Here is an 18,556-nt window from a genome sequence, read left to right as displayed (position 1 = left end):
AAAGCAAAAAGCAAAAAAAAAAAAGTGCTAGGATTGCTTAGGAAATGCTGACTAAGATTGCGTTTCAGAAAGTCGGGGCCCACGCACATCGTCAAGGTCCCTTCCCCGAGGACAGACGTACTTTCAGCCAGTCTCTCCAGGTGAATGACTGAGAGAACAGCTCCCCCTCCACCCCCTTTCCCACCCATCCCATCCATTAAAGAAAAGAAAGACACCAATGCTCCTGGCCGCAGAGTGTCAAATATATTGATGGCTGTAGAAGGACACGCGAGAGACATGTGTGGTCTGCTGAGACGGCGGGAAGCGTACGGACAGGCATATGCTCTGGTTTTCGAAACCATGTCAGGAAGTTCTCAGATGCATCTCTGTCTTGAACATAATGTTTTGGTTTTTTCTGCATCAGCACAGGTTACTGCTCTACAGTTTTCCCCAGAGTAAATAACTCTAACAGCTGTTGGCGGAGCAACTATGGATTGACTGAGATGTTTCACGAGGTGAGAACTATTTCACAATTAGATCGACCTCCGAGTTAACAGCAAGATGTTTTTCATGTGTTTGGTTCTCTGCTCTGGTTGGGGGAGTGGGGGGAGGACTTTTCCAATTTGTTTTCTGTTCACATGTTTAGTTGCCAACAGACTCCGAAAGGTAACGAAAATTAACAGTCTGTTAAAAAAAAATTAAACTGGCATTAGGCCATGGAGGTTGTTTTCCCCCAAGACTCTTAAATTCAGAACATTTAAATTACAAGAGGGAAAAAAAAGTAGGCATTATGGAAAGCTAAGTAACGACAACAAAAAAACCAACTACTGAAAAATACACCTGCCGAACACAGCGCTCCATGGTCAACAGCTCCGAAGGGCAAAGAAAACAGAAGGTCCTTCTAAAACGTGACACAGTCCAATGACAAACTCTGCTTTTTTTTTTCCTAGTGGCTATTTTCCTACCACAGTGTTGAGCTTCATTATTATATTAAATAACTTATATGGGTAAAAAGGAGTTTGCTAACCAGCAGCCAACTCAAAACCTCGGAGGAAGAGGAAGGAGGAGAATTCACAACACAGCCGCACTCAGGGACTCCGAGTCCGCAGGCAGCATCCAGCCAGCCTGGGCCCCCTGGGCCATACCTGGGAGCCCAGGTTTAGGATCTCAGTGGAGGGGTTTCTTTCCCTCCCTCCTCTCCCTTTTTCCTTTAAGTTACCAAAGAAACATGGGCTTCCTAAGAGCCAGCACTCAGCTGGGCAAGTCCCATTAGCAGCAAATGTTGAACCAAATTAAAACAAACAAACAAACAAAAAAAAACCACACACACAAAAGAAAAGGCTCCATCCAGGTGCAGAGCTGTGATTCACATGGAAATTCCAGGAGATGGATCGCAGCAGAGCCGGGATCTTCAGCGGATTCTTTCTCCAGGGTCCTCATGAACATTTCAGTCTCAGAAAATCTGAGTCAATCTGTCAGCTGTGGGGAAGGAGGTCCCCAACTGCTGAGCCTGCTGGCGGGGACTTCGTGATTTGTTTTGTAGCACTAGATGCCCGGAAACAGGGGCCAGCCCCTCGATGACGGGTGAGACAGAGCAGCAGAAGCAGCCGGTGTCCCAGGAGGATGTTGTATTAAACTCTGCCCAGGAGGCTGGACCTGAGAAATAAAGAAGACAAGATGAGAACGAAGGCGGCAGATGACCCAAACGAAGGTGCAAAGCCTCGCCTGACACGAGTTTCAGCTTTCCCAACTTTTGAGTTTGATTTTCCATGGTTTTAAAAAGGACAGGAAAACATAAAGCATTGAAGTCCTTTAGGTTATCTGGGAGAACTGCTAGTCAGTGAAAATAAATACGCACTGGAGTTCCCGCTATGGAGCAGTGGGTTAAGAATCTAGCTGTAGTGGCTCCAGCGTCTATGGAGGCACAGGTTCAATTCCCGGCCCAGAACAGTAGGTTACAGGATCTGGCATTGCTGCAGCTGCAGGGTAGCTTGGATTCAATCCCTGGCCTGGGAACTTCCATATGCCATGGGCACGGCCGCAAAAGAAAAAACGTACTAATGGAGATGGCCAAAACTTGGTTTACAGGTAGAGCTATATCTTGAGTGGCTTTCTGCTCACACACCCCACAAAAAACCAAAGGTCATTAATGATAAAGAGCTTTTAAATATATGCAGATGGGTTGCTCAGTAAATCAGAGCTGTTCTTATTCCACGCCCAGGGAGAGCATGTAAGTAGCAAGCGACACGAAAAGTGTCTCTCCTCACAGGTGCATCTGTCATTGCCACGGCTGAACCCAAGCGTCTGATGAGTGGCTCTTGGACCAGCAGGAGAAGCATCTCACTGCCTGCAAAGCTAATATACGTGCACGTTTTCAGGTAGGTACTCTCATTCTTTTTTTTTCTTTTGTCTTTTATCTTTTTTGTCTTTTGTACCCGTGGCTTAAAGTGGTTCCTAGGCTAGGGGTCTAATAGGAGATACAGCTGCCTGCCTACGCCGGAGCCACAGCAACACCAGATCTGAGCCGCATCTGCAACCTACACCACAGCTCACGGCAACGCCGGACCCCTAACCCACTGTGTGAGGCCAGGGATCAAACCCGAGTCCTCATATTGCTGGTCGGGTTCGTTTCCCCTGAGCCACCACGGGAACTCCAGAAACTTGTCCTCGATGCCAGGACTACATCTTCACTGCGCTTACATACATACCCTCACACGGCATCCACGCCGGGTGTGCCACTGCTGGGCCCGCAATGAATTTTTACCAGAAGCGTTACCATGAAGCATTTCTGAGCTGAGTCCCTCAGGCCAGTACAGCACGCCCTCTCTTTCATGTCACATTTTGAAATTCACTAAACTCTTCGGTGGCATGTCAACCAATCAAATGTTAAAAAGTTAAATGCAAACCGTGTGTGCGGGGCATATGCGGATATGGGGAGAGATTATATAATTTAATCTTTCACATTGACTGTTAACGCGTGACTTACAAATCCTTCCAAACGAACCTTGAATCAGTAGGACCGGGGCATTAAAGAATCATCATCAAAAAAGAATAACAACTAGAAAAGAAGTATGCGGTAGCTTTGGGTTTTATAATAAGGCTGGATTTCACAGGTAGTGCAGCTCACAGGGGTCACGTGTGTATTGCCAATTTATCTATTTTCCAGTTTTTAAAAAATCTGTAGGTAAAGTAACAACAGCTAAGCTGTACTCTGGGGCCAAACCGACTGAACTTTTGTTTGTTTGTTTTGTTTTAATTTTGGTCACACTCATGGCAGGTGGACATTCCAGGGCCAGGGATTAAGCCTGCACCACAGCCATGGCACCAATGGGTCCTTAACCCACTGCACTAGAAGGGGAGCTTCCCCAACTTCATGTTTTTACTCAACAGGAAGGGGATTAAAAAGATAAGAACTGGGGAAGGCAAGGTTCACCTAAAAGGGAGACCCATCGGAGCAATTCCCAAAGCTTCCATCCAGCAAGAGGTGTGCGCTCGGAGGCTCATGGTTGACATCTGTTAGTCTAATGGGAAGCAGTCAATATGCTTCAACACCAACACAACACAGAGTGATACAAAATTTCCATACAAATGTGCTCCTAGCAGACATAAAACCTTACAAAAACAGCACTGCTTTGCTCCCAGGCATTGGCCAAATGTAAAGTTTTATGTTTCTGTCTGGGATTCGAAAAACATCTCCAATCGCCTTTGCTATGCCTTGTTCTAATGACAGTAATTCTCATGCCTCTGGGCCTCGTCCCTCCTTCAATGAATCGTTCAAAGAAGGCCTGAAGTTTCCTTTGAAACAAACAAAATCACATCCAATCAAATGTATCTTAGATACTCTGGTTTATGAAACGGAGCCCAAGATCAAGTATAATGAAGGCTCCCAAAGGGCTGCGGGAAGACGAGAAATGGGCCTGTCAACGTGGAACAGAGAGGCACACGTTCCCGGAGTCTCTCAGCGGAAACACACACAGCCATGCTGATTCCAGTAATACTACAGCCTAAAGTACGGCACCTCAAAGGGTTAAAATACAAACTTACCTACCCTAATTTGGTTTGTTTTGGGTTTTTCTTTTGTCTTTTTAGGGCCGAACCTGAGGCATATGGAAGTTCCCAGGCTAGGGGGTGAATCAGAACTCCAGCCGCCGGCCTACACCACAGCCACACAGCAAGGCCAGATCCGAGGCGCATCTGCGACCTACACCACAGCTCAGGGCAACGCCGGATGCTTAAGCCACTGAGCGAGCTGAGAGATTGAACCAAGTCCTCACGTTACCACTGAGCTACAATGGGAACTCCCCCTAGTTCTGTTTGAAAGTACATTTGTCTGAAAACACCAATTGATTAACAAAAGTTTTAAATTTGAAAAGATCTGCATTACTCCAAAGTCCCAACTCTTTCTCTTTCTCTCCAAAGAAGGGACCTAGAGCTCATTGCTTAGTGACATTCAAATTTACTGAACCAGCAGGACTTGGGTCTCTTTCATCTCAGGTCAAATACAATTTTAGTATTAGAACTATTCAGAAATTGCATCTGAACTTCTTATCTCTTAGATGAAGATAATGCATCGGGCCCTGTTTTAACGTACCACGGGGTAATTTCAGTTCCTCATTCCATAAAATAACAGGGAAGAGACAGCAGAACAGAAGCACTGTATATCTGCCAGTATTAAAAGAGAGAGAAAAAGGCAGTAAAACTGAATGATGGCGATGAGGATTCCAAGCCACAAGATTCAGTTGGCAGGGGACAGGGGTAGAGAGATTTGGAAAAACGCAGCCCGGCCCGCGGCTTCCTTCACTTGAGGCAACAGCATCTTGAGATTCGCGCAGCACTGAGAAGCAAGGGCACCCACCTTAAGGACTTCCACCTGTCTTTCTCTATGTGATTTTCAGGTCCTTCACTCTCATAGGACGCCAGGTAGAGAGCTACAAGCAAGCAAAAGGAAGAACGCATCAACACTGCAGCCTTCTGATCCGGTCCCCACCACCATTCCGCCCCGGTCAACCTGAGCCAAACCCTGGAGCAAAACACACTCTCTGAAATATCAAATCACAATGGGAAGCTTCACAGTTTCATTAAGAACACAGATCGTCACTCTGCCCCCGACTGACCAGCTCCACAAAAACCCAAGGGTCTCCAGGCCACAAAGGCACCTGGTTAACGAAACAATTTAGGAGGCCAAAGACGCTCCAAAGTGCAACGCACGGGAGCCACCGTACTCTCAACTTCCTTTTACAAAGAGGGGGGTGAGAAGGGGAGCCTTCCCTTCAAGCCCAATTTTTTTTTTCTTTTTCTTTTTACGGCCACCCTCGCAGCATGTGCAAGTTCCCAGGCTAGGGGTTGAACTGGAGCTACAGCTGCCAGCCTACGCCACAGCCACAGCAATGGCAGATCTGAGCTGCATCAGTGACCTACACTGCAGCTCAAGGCAATGCTGGATCCTTAACCCACTGAGTGGGGCCAGGGATCAAACCCACATCCTCAGGGAGACTCTGTCAGGTTTTTAACTTGCTGAGCCACAACAGGAACTCAGCCCAATTTTTAAGACTTTTTAGCAGGTAAAAAGCCAGATTGTCTAGGCCAATTTTTCATCCTTCTAATGTTCTTCTCTTTAGAGTCAAAAAGTAGTCCAAAGATTTAAAAGCCTGTTATTATACTTTTCATCCTTCTAATGTTTTTCTCTTTAATTTTAAGTCAAAAAGTGGTCCAAAGATTTAAAAGCTTGTTATTAATCCTGTTTGTAGAGGTTCATAACGATCAAGCCCCCTCTGGAATGGGTCATATAATTCAGAATGTTCTTTAGCCGCTCTCCCAAACACTATCGATTTACTATGAGAAACAGTTAATAATGCTGTTGATTTCTATAACATTAAGATATAACAGATCGATAGAATCAATCCCCAAGTCTTCCACAAACTTTAAATTTCTAATCATTTTTTTTTCTGTACATAATCAGTGTTTCTGCATCAAATTCCCTAGTCTTTTAACAGGTCAAGACTTTATACCACTTTTTCAAACAGCAGGAGGTAGCCATGAGCTATTTTGTTTTTCACGTTACCTTGCATATCAACATACTGCAACACACCTTTTTTCTGCATTAATGCAAACCCAAACAAGGGAAAAAAAAAAAAAACAACCCTTCAAAAACTTTCTATTTGTGCCCAAAGCTTTGCAGATCTAATATTATAGGGAATGTTTAAAGACAGAAATGACTCTTCTTGGCTAAGTAGCGAGTGTCTGACTGCAACAGTTTAGGGGTAAGTCACATCTGACGATGGAAGAGGTCAGAAGGCAGGCCTCCTCGTACGTGAGGCACCAGGCATCTACTCGCTGAGTTCGGGCCGGAGGGTCTGCGGATGCTCGGGGCCAGCAGGCTACCCACCGTCCTCGCTGAAGACGGGGACCGTGAGCAGGTACTGCAAGATCTTCCGGTCCCTCTCAAACGGACACTCCACTTGTTTCCACGTCATGAACTCGCTCACTTGCTTGGCCAGTTCCCAAAATTTCTAGAGAAGAATAAAACGAGAGAATGCAAAGGCAGTTACTAAAAATCGTGAGCGTGGAGGAGTCGACTCCGTTTACTGTCCTCTGCTGGCTTTTAATCTTCCGAACGACCTAATTTCCTTCAGTTAATAGAAACTGGGCGTGGATGGGAGTTCCCCGGTGGTCTAGGTTTAGGACTCCGTGCTCTCACCACGGTTCGGTCCCTGGTGTGGGAACTGAGACCCCACATCCAGCCACTGAAGGCTGAGGTAAAAAAACCAAAAAAACCCCAAAACAAAAAGAAAACCCCAAAAAACTAGGTATAGATATCTGCTAGGGAAAGGTAAAAGTTTACTCAGCTAACTCTGAATGGTAATTAATAATAACGGTGAGCGAGTTCCCACGATGGCACAAGACTGGCAGCATCTCTGCACCCCCAAGGATGCAGGTTCGATCCCCAGCCCAGCACAGTGAGTTAAAGCACCCGGGGTGGCTGCTGTGGCTAGGTCTAGGCTGCAACTGTGCCCGGGGCAACTGCGACTCTGATCTGATCCCTGTCCTGGGAACTCCCTAAGCCATGGGGTGGCAAAAAAAGAAAAAAAAAAAGACGCAGCTAATTTATTCTATTTAGTATTGCCCTTTTCTTACAAATGAGTAGGAAAGAGGCTAGTCCCTCTCTGTGCTCAGATCTTTGCAGCCTACCCTTACCTCGAAGTTGACGTGGCCGTTGGGAAGGCGGTTAGCACAGCCTTCATTGAGGAAATAAATATCTTTGATTAAAAGACTGAAGAATGGTATCACAATCTAGAGAAAACAAAAGATTCCGGTTTGTTTTGGGCAAATCAACACTGAGTCTCTCTTCAAACAACACAAGAGGTTAACGAACAATACGAGCTCTGCATCACATCATAGGCTACGATTAATGAAGACAGGTACAGTGTTGTGTTTACCTTTCCCACAGAATTGTGCTGAACATGCAAATACCATTAACAACAGCAAAGACAGGTGGCCCTGGGAGGCAGAGGGCTTCACGCGGCTAGTTTCCCCTCTTCTTCCCAGTGCAATAGCATATGATGACATCGGAACGCTCTAGCTGTACCCCAAGGACAAACAATCTAAAAGAACGCTTGCTTTTCACATTCAGCAAATCCTTAGAACAAAATATTAACGGAATACGTCGGCGCAGGTATCAAGAGTTTAAGGTGTATGCCTGCCGCTCGGCCAGGATCTGTCTTGTTTTTTATCATTTAGACATCTACGCTTTTATGGGACCTTCTTTTTTAGATGAACATTTTATTTCACCACGGAAGACACTATTCAAGATAACAGGAGAGCTCAGAGTTTTCGGTAATAATTGCTACAATCTTCCTATTGAGCAAACCTGGCCTTCGGGTGACAGAGCAAGTCAGTACCTGCTGTCGTGGGCAACCACAAAGCAGCACCTCGCTCAGCGCGGTGTCGGGCAGGCCCACGGGAAGGAGGAACGTGAATGTGTACATTCAAAGGGATGGTTGTTTAAAACACAATGAGCCTTGTTGAGTAAGACTTGCCTGCCTCACATCTTTGGGTTTGATACGATGGTATTTAATTAATTCACGCAAAATAATAACCTCTGTGAAAGTACCCTAAATCCTACTAAGCCAAGACTGAACAAAGAGCAAAGCTCGGAGCTCTCGTTGTGGTGCAGTGGAAATAAACCCGACACAGTATCCATGAGGTTGCGGGTTCGATCCCTGGCCTCACTCAGTGGGTTAAGGATCTGGCGTTGCTGTGAGCTGTGGTGTAGGTCGCAGACACGGCTCAGATCCTGCATTGCTGTGGCTGTGGTGTAGGCCGGCAGCTGCAGCTCTGATTCGCCCCCTAGCCTGGGAACTAGCATGTGTCCCTAAAAAGACAAAAAAAAAAAAAGAACAAAGCTCTACATTCTTCCACCTTGTAACTTCTACTTTCTCTCAAATGCCAACCTGCTTTTGAAGGTGCTGTATTTGCTACAACACAAACTGTGGGCCTGTGCTGTTTACCCAAGAGCAGGTTTTGGAAGTTTCCCTGAGCTCATGACTCATGTGGTACATTTATGAGATGAAGGAAAGGTCTGGAAAACAGACGTTTAGGCTCATTAAGAAAAGAGGCTTTGATTATTTTTGTTTCATTGATCTCTGAAAATAGCCAAAGTGAATCTTGGGTGTCGACAGCCTTTTGAATAGACTTTATAATCATATATGCTATTACGTCACTAATACATCACTTTCTACCGCCTGGAGGTCTCTACACTGAATTGGTAAAGATCCCCTGTTACCTTCTCCTTCGAATGCTACTGGCTGCTGCCCTACTATTTCAGAGCTAAACCGCCATCATCAAAAGGGGTGAGGCGCACCTGAACCTCGCTCCCTTGCAGGACCACCTGCGGCTGAGAGGTGCGGGGCTCTGGCTCTGCCACACCTCAGGCTCCACGTGGCTCCACAACCGACTGGCCGTACAAGCCAGGAGGCTGCCAACCGTGGCCCTCGGGCCAGCCAGCCCACCTCACCACCTGTTCTGGACCGGCCGCGGACTCATACATTTTGTGTTTTTTAAAGGCTGGGGAAACAGCCAGAGAATAATCCGTCATGAGCATGACATTAGATGAAGTTAAAATGCCAGGGTCCAGACAGCTTCCTGGGAAAGGGCCCTGCTCATTCATACATCTGCATATCGTCTGCGTCTGCATCTGAGTGGCTACCTCAGAGCTGAGTAGTTGCAAGAGAAAGCGTATGTTTGCTAAGCCTGATGTGTTTATGATTTGGCTCCTAAAAGAGAACGCCTGCCAACCCCTGGTATAAGGGCAACAAACGAAGAAAGCCTAGTTGCCTCACTTTCAAATGGGAACAACAGCAGCTACTTCACTGCGTTTGGTGAGGGTTAAATTAAATCACTGAGGTTTGACCTCAATGAAGCCATCCCTAAAAACCAATGGGCCCCAGACAAGGGCACAAATATGACTGATGCATCGTCAAAAGAAATGGGAGGCCGGAATTACAATCAAGATGTAACATCTGCCTGGCATAACAGCTTTTAAGAACTCGGTTTCTGTGCTTCGTTCCGTAGGGCTAGGCTGTGAGATCCAGGCGGGGGATCACCCACCGTCTCACCTTGACAGTAAACGTTTCCTACGTTCAGGTCATGTGCTCCCAGCTGGGCGGCGGAGGCCACACCTTGTGTGATTTTTGCATTCACGGTGCTGCCATGGAATCCACGACTTTTTAAAATAAAACTTACTGAAACTAAATAAACGAAAACAGTTCACCCATGACCCTCATCTCCTACTCTCTGCCTCTGGCAACCACCAACCTGTTCTTTATATATATAAGCTTGTTTTTTCAAATATATATATAATATATGTTATATGTGTGTGTCACATAAACAGTATATAAATGTATATGTATTACATATACTTGTATTACATATATAAATGTACAATATATATCTCATATGTGTTATATTAAATGTTATATATATGGGCGGGTGTGTGTGTATATATATATATACACGTTTAGATTTCACCTATAAGAAGATAATACAGTATTTGCCTTTGTCAATCTCATTTATTCCACTTGGTAAAGTGCCTTCCAGATTCACCGTGTTGTCACAACGGCAAGATGGCATTCATTTCGCTAGCTGAATAATCCATTATATACGTCCTTCGTGTATATGCGCGCGCGCGTGTGTACGGATGCCACCACTTCTTCATTCATTCCCTCGGGTTGTTTCTATACCCTGGCTTTGTAAACACGGCTGGGATGAGCAAGGGGGGGCATGTAACTCTCCTAGTTACGTAGTGGTTTTGATGCCCCTGGATGAAGGCCCAGACGTGGAACGGCTGCACCGATTCACTGTGAACTGTCCGGGCCACTCTCACGAGAACACAGAGCAGAATAATCTCCCTCAAGTGCACGTGCCTGCTGTTCCCTCCGCCCACACGCCAGACAGAGGCTCAGGGCCTCCCTCGACCTCCCCTTTCCTCGCGGAGAGTTCCCTGCGAGCTGCCGCGAAAATCGGGGGACTGCAACGACTTCGGACTTCCAGAGGCAAGGGGGACGTGCGGGCTGCCCACTGGGACAAACGTCTGGCCTCCGAGAGTCCTTCAGTGAAGACCTTTGGTGGGGGAATGTCTCGGCGGGCGAGGTTTTCTAGGTTCCTTTCACAACGCTCTTAATTCAGAAACTTGGCAACTGCACCTTAAAGGCGTTATCGGTTCCACGCCTAGAAAAATGCTGATGAGCAGGAACGAGTTTCGATCCAAAACGCCAGGGTCAAAGGACTGAAAACCAGGCACTTGTATGAGGCGTGGGTAAAAGCCCAGAGACACGAGGACTCATAGGAAAAAAGGCCCTTGAAAGAGCACTTGGAAGCCCCCAGGCGACAGGCAGGTCTGCTCTGTCCTACAGTGTGGCACTCTCAGGTGGGCGACCCTGGCCACAGAAACTAATTCCAAGCACATCAAACTCAAGTCGTGTTGCCAGAAAGACTTTAAAATAGGAGATTCCCTAGGAATAAAGAGTTTACCCTCACTTCCAAAGAGAAAAACGCGTCCCAATTCTCTTTAACGAAAGATGATTTTATCCCCAAATGTTTTCATTCAGAGGCTTTGAGACCAATCACGAGAAAGAAATGGTATATATTCTAAACTAATTGGGGGTGATGTCCTTTGTCTTATCAACCAGAGGATGCCATCCAGATGCTCACACAGAACTGGTTTTAAAAAGAAAACAACAAAACGAAAGCAGACGGAATGTATGACATGATGGCGAGAGGGAAATACTAGTTTTCTAGAAAAAGCTCTCCAAGTCCCACAAGTACAACATTTAGTGAGATCTTTGGGGGGGGGGGGCTGGACGTCCTACAGCCTCTCGCTCGCTAAGGCGGGCCCCCCACTCCCAGAGGTCCTGCCGGGAAAGCCTCGCATGGGACACGCAGCGGTGAGGGCAGGAGAGGGACCCGCCACAGCCCTTCACGCCTCAGCGCCCCGACCTGCCCACGGGCCAGCTCCCTCTCCAAAGCCTCAAGCACTTCTGATCACATTATTCTCAGGCCGGTCACAGGAGTGCGGGGATGCGGGCAAGTGGATCTGAAAGCTGGTAACCCCCCCTCGGGCCACATGGAGATGGTTATCTCGCTTCCTCGTTTCTTTGTTTTAAAAAAATGAACATGTTTACAATGTCTCTCAAACACGATCAGAAGTGACGTTTTGGATTTTGTTGAGAAGCCGTTCCGCACGTTTACAAGGTAGGGTTTTTCTTTTTGTGTTTTTATTTCAGATCACGGATGCCGAAGCTTTCAAGGGGACGTGATGGAAATGCCCTGAAATGTTTTACCCACTTTTTCTTTTTCTTTCTTTCTTTCTTTTTTGTTGTTGTTTTTAGGGCTGGGGGTTGAATCAGAGCTTCAGCTGCCGGCCTACACCACCGTCACAGCACCACCCATCCGAGCCACATCTGAGAGCTATGTACGCCCCTGCTTGTGGCAACGCCGGATCCTTCACCCACTGAGTGAGGCCAGGGATCACACCTGCATCCTCATGGATACTAGTCGGGTTCTTAACCCGGTGAGCCACAGTGGGAGCTCTCTGTTTTCTTTTATTTGTGGAAGATACAGTTTAAGGTAAAAGATGGATAGCCTCTAAGCACAAATAACTTCCATCAAGCAACCATCATCAGCCTATTTGTGGTAAGCAGGTGTCTACTTCTCAAGTAACACGATCTCCAAATGTCAAAGGGACTTTTCCTCCCTGTGTGTGAACAGCGCCAATAAAAGGCCCTCTGAGTCTGGAGCATGGCTGATCCAGGCTAAAGTTAAGCTGCTGAAGAGCAGGCTGATAAAGGAAGGATCGCTCATTCCTCCGACCTCATCCCTGTACTTTTTCTGCCACCCACATACCCAGTTACAACAGCAGGCCTCATGCCACGGCAACTAACCTACTTTCTGAAAATAAATGACTTAACCACGGGAGGTAAGCTCATTCTTTTAAGAGAAAAGGTTACCTTAAGTCAGCTACCTTGGGCAGAGCTTCAATGTCTGCTTTCCATTATATCAAATTACTCTCTAATGCTGTTAGTCATCTTAACACATGACTTAATTTACGGCTTGAAATACAACGATGACACATTACAAAATAATCATTTAAATAAAGCAATAATAGCATTTGCCAAGGTCGCCAAGTTACCTTTCTCTTTCGGCAGCCCACCCTTTCTCTGGCACGCCCCTTCCCTTTTGGCAATAAAAATCTCTACGGTATATTTCTACTGGCTTCGAAATAACCAGGAGGAAAAAGCTCGGTGTGATAGTGCAGCTCTGCCGTGAATACCACTTCTTTAAACACATACCTTCTCCCTGCTGCTATGAGCGGTTAAAGACCTTTGTGCTGCCCCACGCAGAGCTGTTCGATAATTGTAGAAGTTGCTCGAAGGGTCCATCTGATGCTGCAGACAGAAGAGAGGAGAGCGTTAACCGCACACGTCGCACCTGCAGAAGGCTTACAGACCGTCCTTTTCAGGCCACCTACACAACTCTAAAGAAGTCAGGGAACTCATGAGGCCTACAGGACTTATGCCTCGACACATGCAGAAGCATGAGACACAGGAGGACACACACGTTTTCTGTCATGAGGTCTGGTTGACTTCTATCAGCTGATGTCAGCTTCGATGACGTTCAACCAGGCCAAATTCTCTCCAGGTTAACTGCTGAGGTGAGACTTAAAGAGGCAAAACGCAGCCTAAGAAACCCTTTCCTGGTTTCGCCCAAAGGGTGAGGGGTCAGTGCGAGGTTGGCCACCGCAGGGGCATTGACGCTTTGTGGTGAACTTGTCCTCTGCATGTAGTAACAAGTCATCACCGATAATTAGGGCACATGCTCTCTTACAAGAAGGGAAAGAAATGCATTGTATCAATAAAGCCTAACGTAATATATCCAATGATAATTCCCAGTTTGGGGGAGAACTTCGGAAAGAACATCTTCTTATTATCTCCAAAGATCGCAGAGTCGAAGCTCCACACGTGTCACGAGTGCGTGGACGTGAACGTGTTCCCAGGCCAGCGCCTTTACCCACGGTTCTTACGCCGCCAGGATGGCGTGCGAAGGGCTCTTTCATGGGCTGGCTAAGTTCACTAGAGGACGGTGGACGGATGCTTGAGCAGAGGGGCTCCTCTCCTGGCTACTGTGCCTCAGGGAGGTCAGGAGGCCCGCCCTGGCATCCAACGCCCGGCAGTCCGGGACCCAAACCCGCCCTGGCACACACGATGCGACGCGACTAACGGGTCACCGCCGCTTGGTTAGCGCTCCCCGAAGCGGACACCTCTACCCAGGAGAGGACTCGTCAACGGTCCGACTTATTCCCCTCCCTGCCAAGGCCCGTTCCTGTCCCTGGGTGGGGAGGGGAGACGGACCTTCTCCTCCGTGGCACCATCTCCTCAAGGGGCCAGACCCCACAGGGGAATTTCACCCTCCAGGGGCGAAACGTTCCTTCACAGCCACCTCTGGCTTCGCCTACCTCAAGAACGTCGAACTTGGCCGTCTTCACCTTGGCCCAAGTTTTCTTCAGTCGAGAGACGGGGCTCATATTCATGCCGGCTTCCAGTTGAATCGGAGGAAGAGGAAGAGAAAAAGGAAACAAGGAGTCATTCTAACGTACATTCTGAAAACGTCTTCATTATTAACCAGAAGGAAGTTAACTTTTTTTAAAAAAACCTGCCAAACGATTTTTCGGAGGAGCGGCCCATGGCACCCCCACCTGTGCCCCCGAATGCCAGCTGGTCCATGCCCGCAGCGACACTCCGTTCGACCAGACTTCTCAGGGTCAGTCACCCCAGGGTGTGAAAGGCTATGTCCCACTGTGGTTTTAATTTTAATCAGTATTTTCTCCAATGACTAATGACATGGAGCCCCTTTTTCTACACTATCCAGCTGTATATTTTCTTCTGTGAAGTGTCCATGCGTTTCACCGTTTTCATTGGGTCATCTGTCTACTTATATTGCTTCGTCGGGTCCTTTATGGATTCCGAGTACGAGTTCTTTTAGGTGTATTACAAACACTTTCTCCCGGGATGTGGATTTTTGCCCTGACGTTTTCTTCGCAGGGTAAGTGGGAAATTAAATAATCTAGTAACTAGACTATGGGCCTTTCAGGTCCCTGGTTTCAATGACCTTTCTGTGCACAGTTTTCACAGGGTAACCCAGATAAAGAGCTGAAGCCTGGCCAGTATGCTGATGCAGGAGACACAGTCGAAAAAAAAAAAAACAATTTTAATGGAAAAAAGAATTGGTGGGGGGTTTATTAAAATCAAAGTTATTGAACGATGGGGGATTCTCTGGCTTCGAACTGACCTTGACTCAAAGGAGTCAGGTAAATGGTAAATGGTCTCATGTTTACTGAGCACCTACAATGTATAGGACAGCTAATCATTTATCATATAAACCAGGATATTTTAAATAAGTCATTATCAGTAATTACGGCAAGAAAACAGACAGAAACTGGGAGAACCAAGGCACAGCGTCACCCCATGCCCTATGTGTACAGAACGAGTGGTCACCGGCATTAAAATCCCCATGATGGCGGGAGAGCGAAGTTTATACACGAGGCTAATGAGGCCGGTGGGTGATAAGCGCTCCTAGGAACACGGGTGCTCAGAAAATGTCTCCGTTTCTCAGGCCACCCTCTGGTCCTCCTGACGGGATCATCTGATTTAGTCTCAGATCATGTATTTCCGTGATGCTTAACACACAAGCTGCCTAAGCACTTTCCAAAGCCCTAACTTAGACAAATATCTCACTTTAAGCTCTTAAAGGTAAATGTTCGGGGAACGTTAGATACATCTCTCGCTTATAAGCTTTTATAGATAAATAATCAGACAGGGATAAACTGACTAAATGTATTCCATGAATTCTTGTGTGCTTAAAAAAAAACTATACCTACTTGTACGGATGTTTTTACATAAAAGCATCCTGAACATTCTGAAACAAGTCTCGCTTAAAGAGTACCGTTTTCATGAACCAAGCTGCATTATTTGTAAGTTTTTAGTGGAGGCATTTCACAGGACCTACAAAAACAAGGGACTCACAGATTATTGCCATCAAGGAGTTAAAGTTGCCGATGTTGAAACACTCCCGAGCCACGTCAATGAAATACTCAATCATCCTTGCTCGGTGCTTCTTCTTTACAGGCTGTAGAGCAAACGGAAAGGGAGGGCAGTTATCCGACGTGCGGGCCGCAGAGGTGAGACCCGTATGAAAACATCCTACAGGGAGCTTGAGCAAAGACAAAAGGCATTTTCTCACCATGCAGATTTCCGTGGCAACCAAGTAGCTGAGGCGGTTAAACCACTCCACGTAAGCCTCCAAGCTGCGTGTTTTCTTCCGTTCACTGTAGCAACTCTAGAGAGAACGTCGAGTGAGCAGGTGAGTTGGAGGAAAAAAGGAGAAGCCTCTCGCTCTCGTCAGACGTGGGCCTTTACTCTCAGTCTAGAGATCAGGAAGGCGGCCCAGAGGGCGACGGGGTGGGCAGCGACAGGAAGCGGGGGGGGGGGGGGGGGGAGAGCTTGGAAACGTATTCTGCCGCCATCCTAACAGGGCCCTTCTCCCCCAGGAAACGCAGCTGCTCAGGGTGGGCGCTGCCCTCAGAAGCACCATTCAAAAATAAAAGGGGGCTCCTGGCTGCCTTCCAAAACAACCCAGACTCATCAGTGGGAGGTGAACACCGACTGGCATCCACCCAGCAAGGAGACGCTGGGCGCGCAGAGGGCAGGAATGTTTTCTCTTAAAACGAAGCTTAGGACGGAAGTCTGGAACGTTGTGTAGAGAAACGAGATGCCTCCAAGGCAGAGAAACATCAGTCTCTACCGTCCTGGTCCTCGGGAGGGGGACACGTTGTTCACAAGCGAGACATTAAGCTCATCTGGCAGCTCAAGGTCAAGTCTGCACAGGCTAATCACACCCCTCTTTCCTTCCTTCCAAACGAAACAAACAAACAAAAAAGGCCACTAGCCTCCTATTGCAAAATCTAATCTTCTGCTTCCTGCGCCGAGTGAAACTATTCTAAGGGCGGAACACAGCTGCTGCCCCTCCTCCCAACGGGGGGGGGGGCTCTCAGGAGCGGGTCCTGGAGACTTTGCCCAATAATTTGAAATACTTCTGGAGGTCAGTGGGGGGAAAATTTTCTTCTGTGTGTGTACACCGATTTTACAGTCCATGCGGACTTTACGTGTGGGCTGCACTCAGGCCATAAACCTGTCAGGAGGGATTTCCCTTGAAACAAGAGGCATTAAGGACCTGTCTTCAGAACCCCGGGTGTGTATCCTGCCTTCCCGGCCCTCTTACGGTTGAGTCACACACAGAGCATTCTCCCCAATTTGCTTTCTGGCTTAGTCTGCTAGAACCATTACCCTTTTATCTCCTATCTTCATCGCTACAGATGCCTGCGTCTACTTGCTTATTAAATTTCCCAACAAAGAGGAAGAAGAGGCTAAAAGCTGGTGGAAGGGTAAGAATATTGTCAAGGAACTTGGATCCCAAGTTCGAGAAAAATGCAATGAATCAGACATGGCTAACGGAAAAAAAAAAAAAAAACCTGATTATTTATTTATTTACTATTTATGTATCTTTTTAAGGCCACAGCTGTGGCATATGGAAATTCCCAGGCTAGGGCCTGAACTGGAGCTGCAGCTGGCAGCCTACACCACAGCCACAGTCATGCCGGATCCATCGAAGGCCTGATGCCTCAGCTCGTGGCAACGTTGGATCTTTAGCCCATGAATGAGGTTGGGGATTGAACCTGGGTCCTCACAGATATGAGTCAGGTTCTTAACCCACTTAGCCACAGTGTGAACTCCCTAATTTTAAAACATAAACCAAAACTGTTCCAACCTCCATCTCTCTACCCACTATCATAGGTTAAAGAATTCCACTTCCAGCGTCGGGCTGACCTCTAGGCAGACCAATTACCTTGTCATTGTCCAAAGGGTCCTTCTGCACAAACGCCTGAACGAATTCTTCTGGGCCAATATAATTCAGCCTCTCCTGAAACACAAACGCAACAGGTCAACGGTATTAAAGACAAGGAGAAGAAGTAGTCTTTCCACTCCATCTAGTGACGCTACCCTCCTTTGTAAATGCAGCCGGTGAAATGAGCCTTGAACCCTCAGCGCCAAAGTCGCCATCCGCAAGGCCTGAACACAGGCGGTTTTCTGCTCGGGTCAATGCCACACCCAGCAGAGGGGGAAAGGCTGAGAGAGTTGGGAAAAATTAATGAGAGGGGGAAGATGAGCAAGGTCAATAAACCCTTTGCTCTTCAGTCTTGCTAAGTATTTATCTTCAAGCAAATTCCCAGAATCCCAGAGAGATTCATACTCAAATGTCTAAACAAAACACGTTCGAGCTATTTCACAGATTGTTTCCCATTTGGGTTACTCTAAAGTCTCCCTGACAAGCACACTGCCTGGGTGCCGAGGCAGACCAAGTCTGGGTTCTAAGGGACGAGGACGCCAATGGCCTCACCAGCTCTATGTGAGTCAGCTGCTGGGCCAACGTGTAGGGGTCACTGCAGACGGTGAGGACGTCCCTCTGTATGGACTGTGGCTTGGTCTTGAGGACCGTGAGCCGATCTGTAGACGTGGAGCTGATTTTTGCCAGGATCTCCTCGTACTGGCTGAGCGCGGCGAGCTTGCGGATCAGACACTGGATCATCTGCTGGACATTCTTCCTATACGTCTGCCAGGGGATAAGCAAAGGGTTAACGCCTCGCTCGGCGGGTCTACTGGCACCACGATGCAAACTCTGTGCGCCAACGATGTCGCCTTGACGTTGGAGAGAACCACTTTGACGGAAGGCAGTCGCAGCTCCCCCTCCAACAAGCGAAAAGAGACGCTTTCACACAAGGTATCTTTTCAGACCTGTAAGATTTAGCTCTTTTCTCAGGAGGCTCTTGAGAGCACCATTCGAACTGGGCCAAGACAACACTGCAGGGACGTTTGGATGAGCCAGGGAGGGAATCCGGTACCACAGGAACCACACACAACCAGTGTTCTCCGGGCTGACACGGGAATGTACTGGTTTTCCTTTGGTGGGT

At 47.4% G+C, this 18,556-nt stretch overlaps 1 protein-coding gene across 4 annotated transcripts in view; it reads right to left on the bottom strand.

The window, feature by feature from the left end:
- Positions 1-221: 221 nt before the first annotated feature.
- The window catches only part of RASGEF1B (RasGEF domain family member 1B), a 527,684-nt gene continuing 509,349 nt past the window's right edge, over positions 222-18,556 (bottom strand). For all 4 annotated transcript variants that reach the window (XM_047798223.1, XM_047798224.1, XM_047798227.1 and 1 more), the window contains 10 exons: positions 17,986-18,198; positions 17,434-17,508; positions 15,772-15,867; positions 15,555-15,657; positions 13,988-14,067; positions 12,825-12,920; positions 7,174-7,269; positions 6,365-6,488; positions 4,835-4,907; positions 222-1,635 (listed from right to left, as the gene is read on the bottom strand). In XM_047798223.1, coding sequence (XP_047654179.1) covers positions 1,611-1,635; positions 4,835-4,907; positions 6,365-6,488; positions 7,174-7,269; positions 12,825-12,920; positions 13,988-14,067; positions 15,555-15,657; positions 15,772-15,867; positions 17,434-17,508; positions 17,986-18,198 — 981 coding nt within the window. In that variant the 3' untranslated portion in view covers positions 222-1,610. The remainder of the gene's footprint in view (positions 1,636-4,834; positions 4,908-6,364; positions 6,489-7,173; positions 7,270-12,824; positions 12,921-13,987; positions 14,068-15,554; positions 15,658-15,771; positions 15,868-17,433; positions 17,509-17,985; positions 18,199-18,556) is intronic.

The sequence above is a fragment of the Phacochoerus africanus genome, chromosome 10 (genome assembly GCF_016906955.1).
Source record: "Phacochoerus africanus isolate WHEZ1 chromosome 10, ROS_Pafr_v1, whole genome shotgun sequence".
Taxonomy (NCBI): Eukaryota; Metazoa; Chordata; class Mammalia; order Artiodactyla; family Suidae; genus Phacochoerus; species Phacochoerus africanus.
The sequence above is the reverse complement of the archived record's forward strand: the minus strand, read 5'-3'. Positions and strand labels throughout refer to the sequence as shown.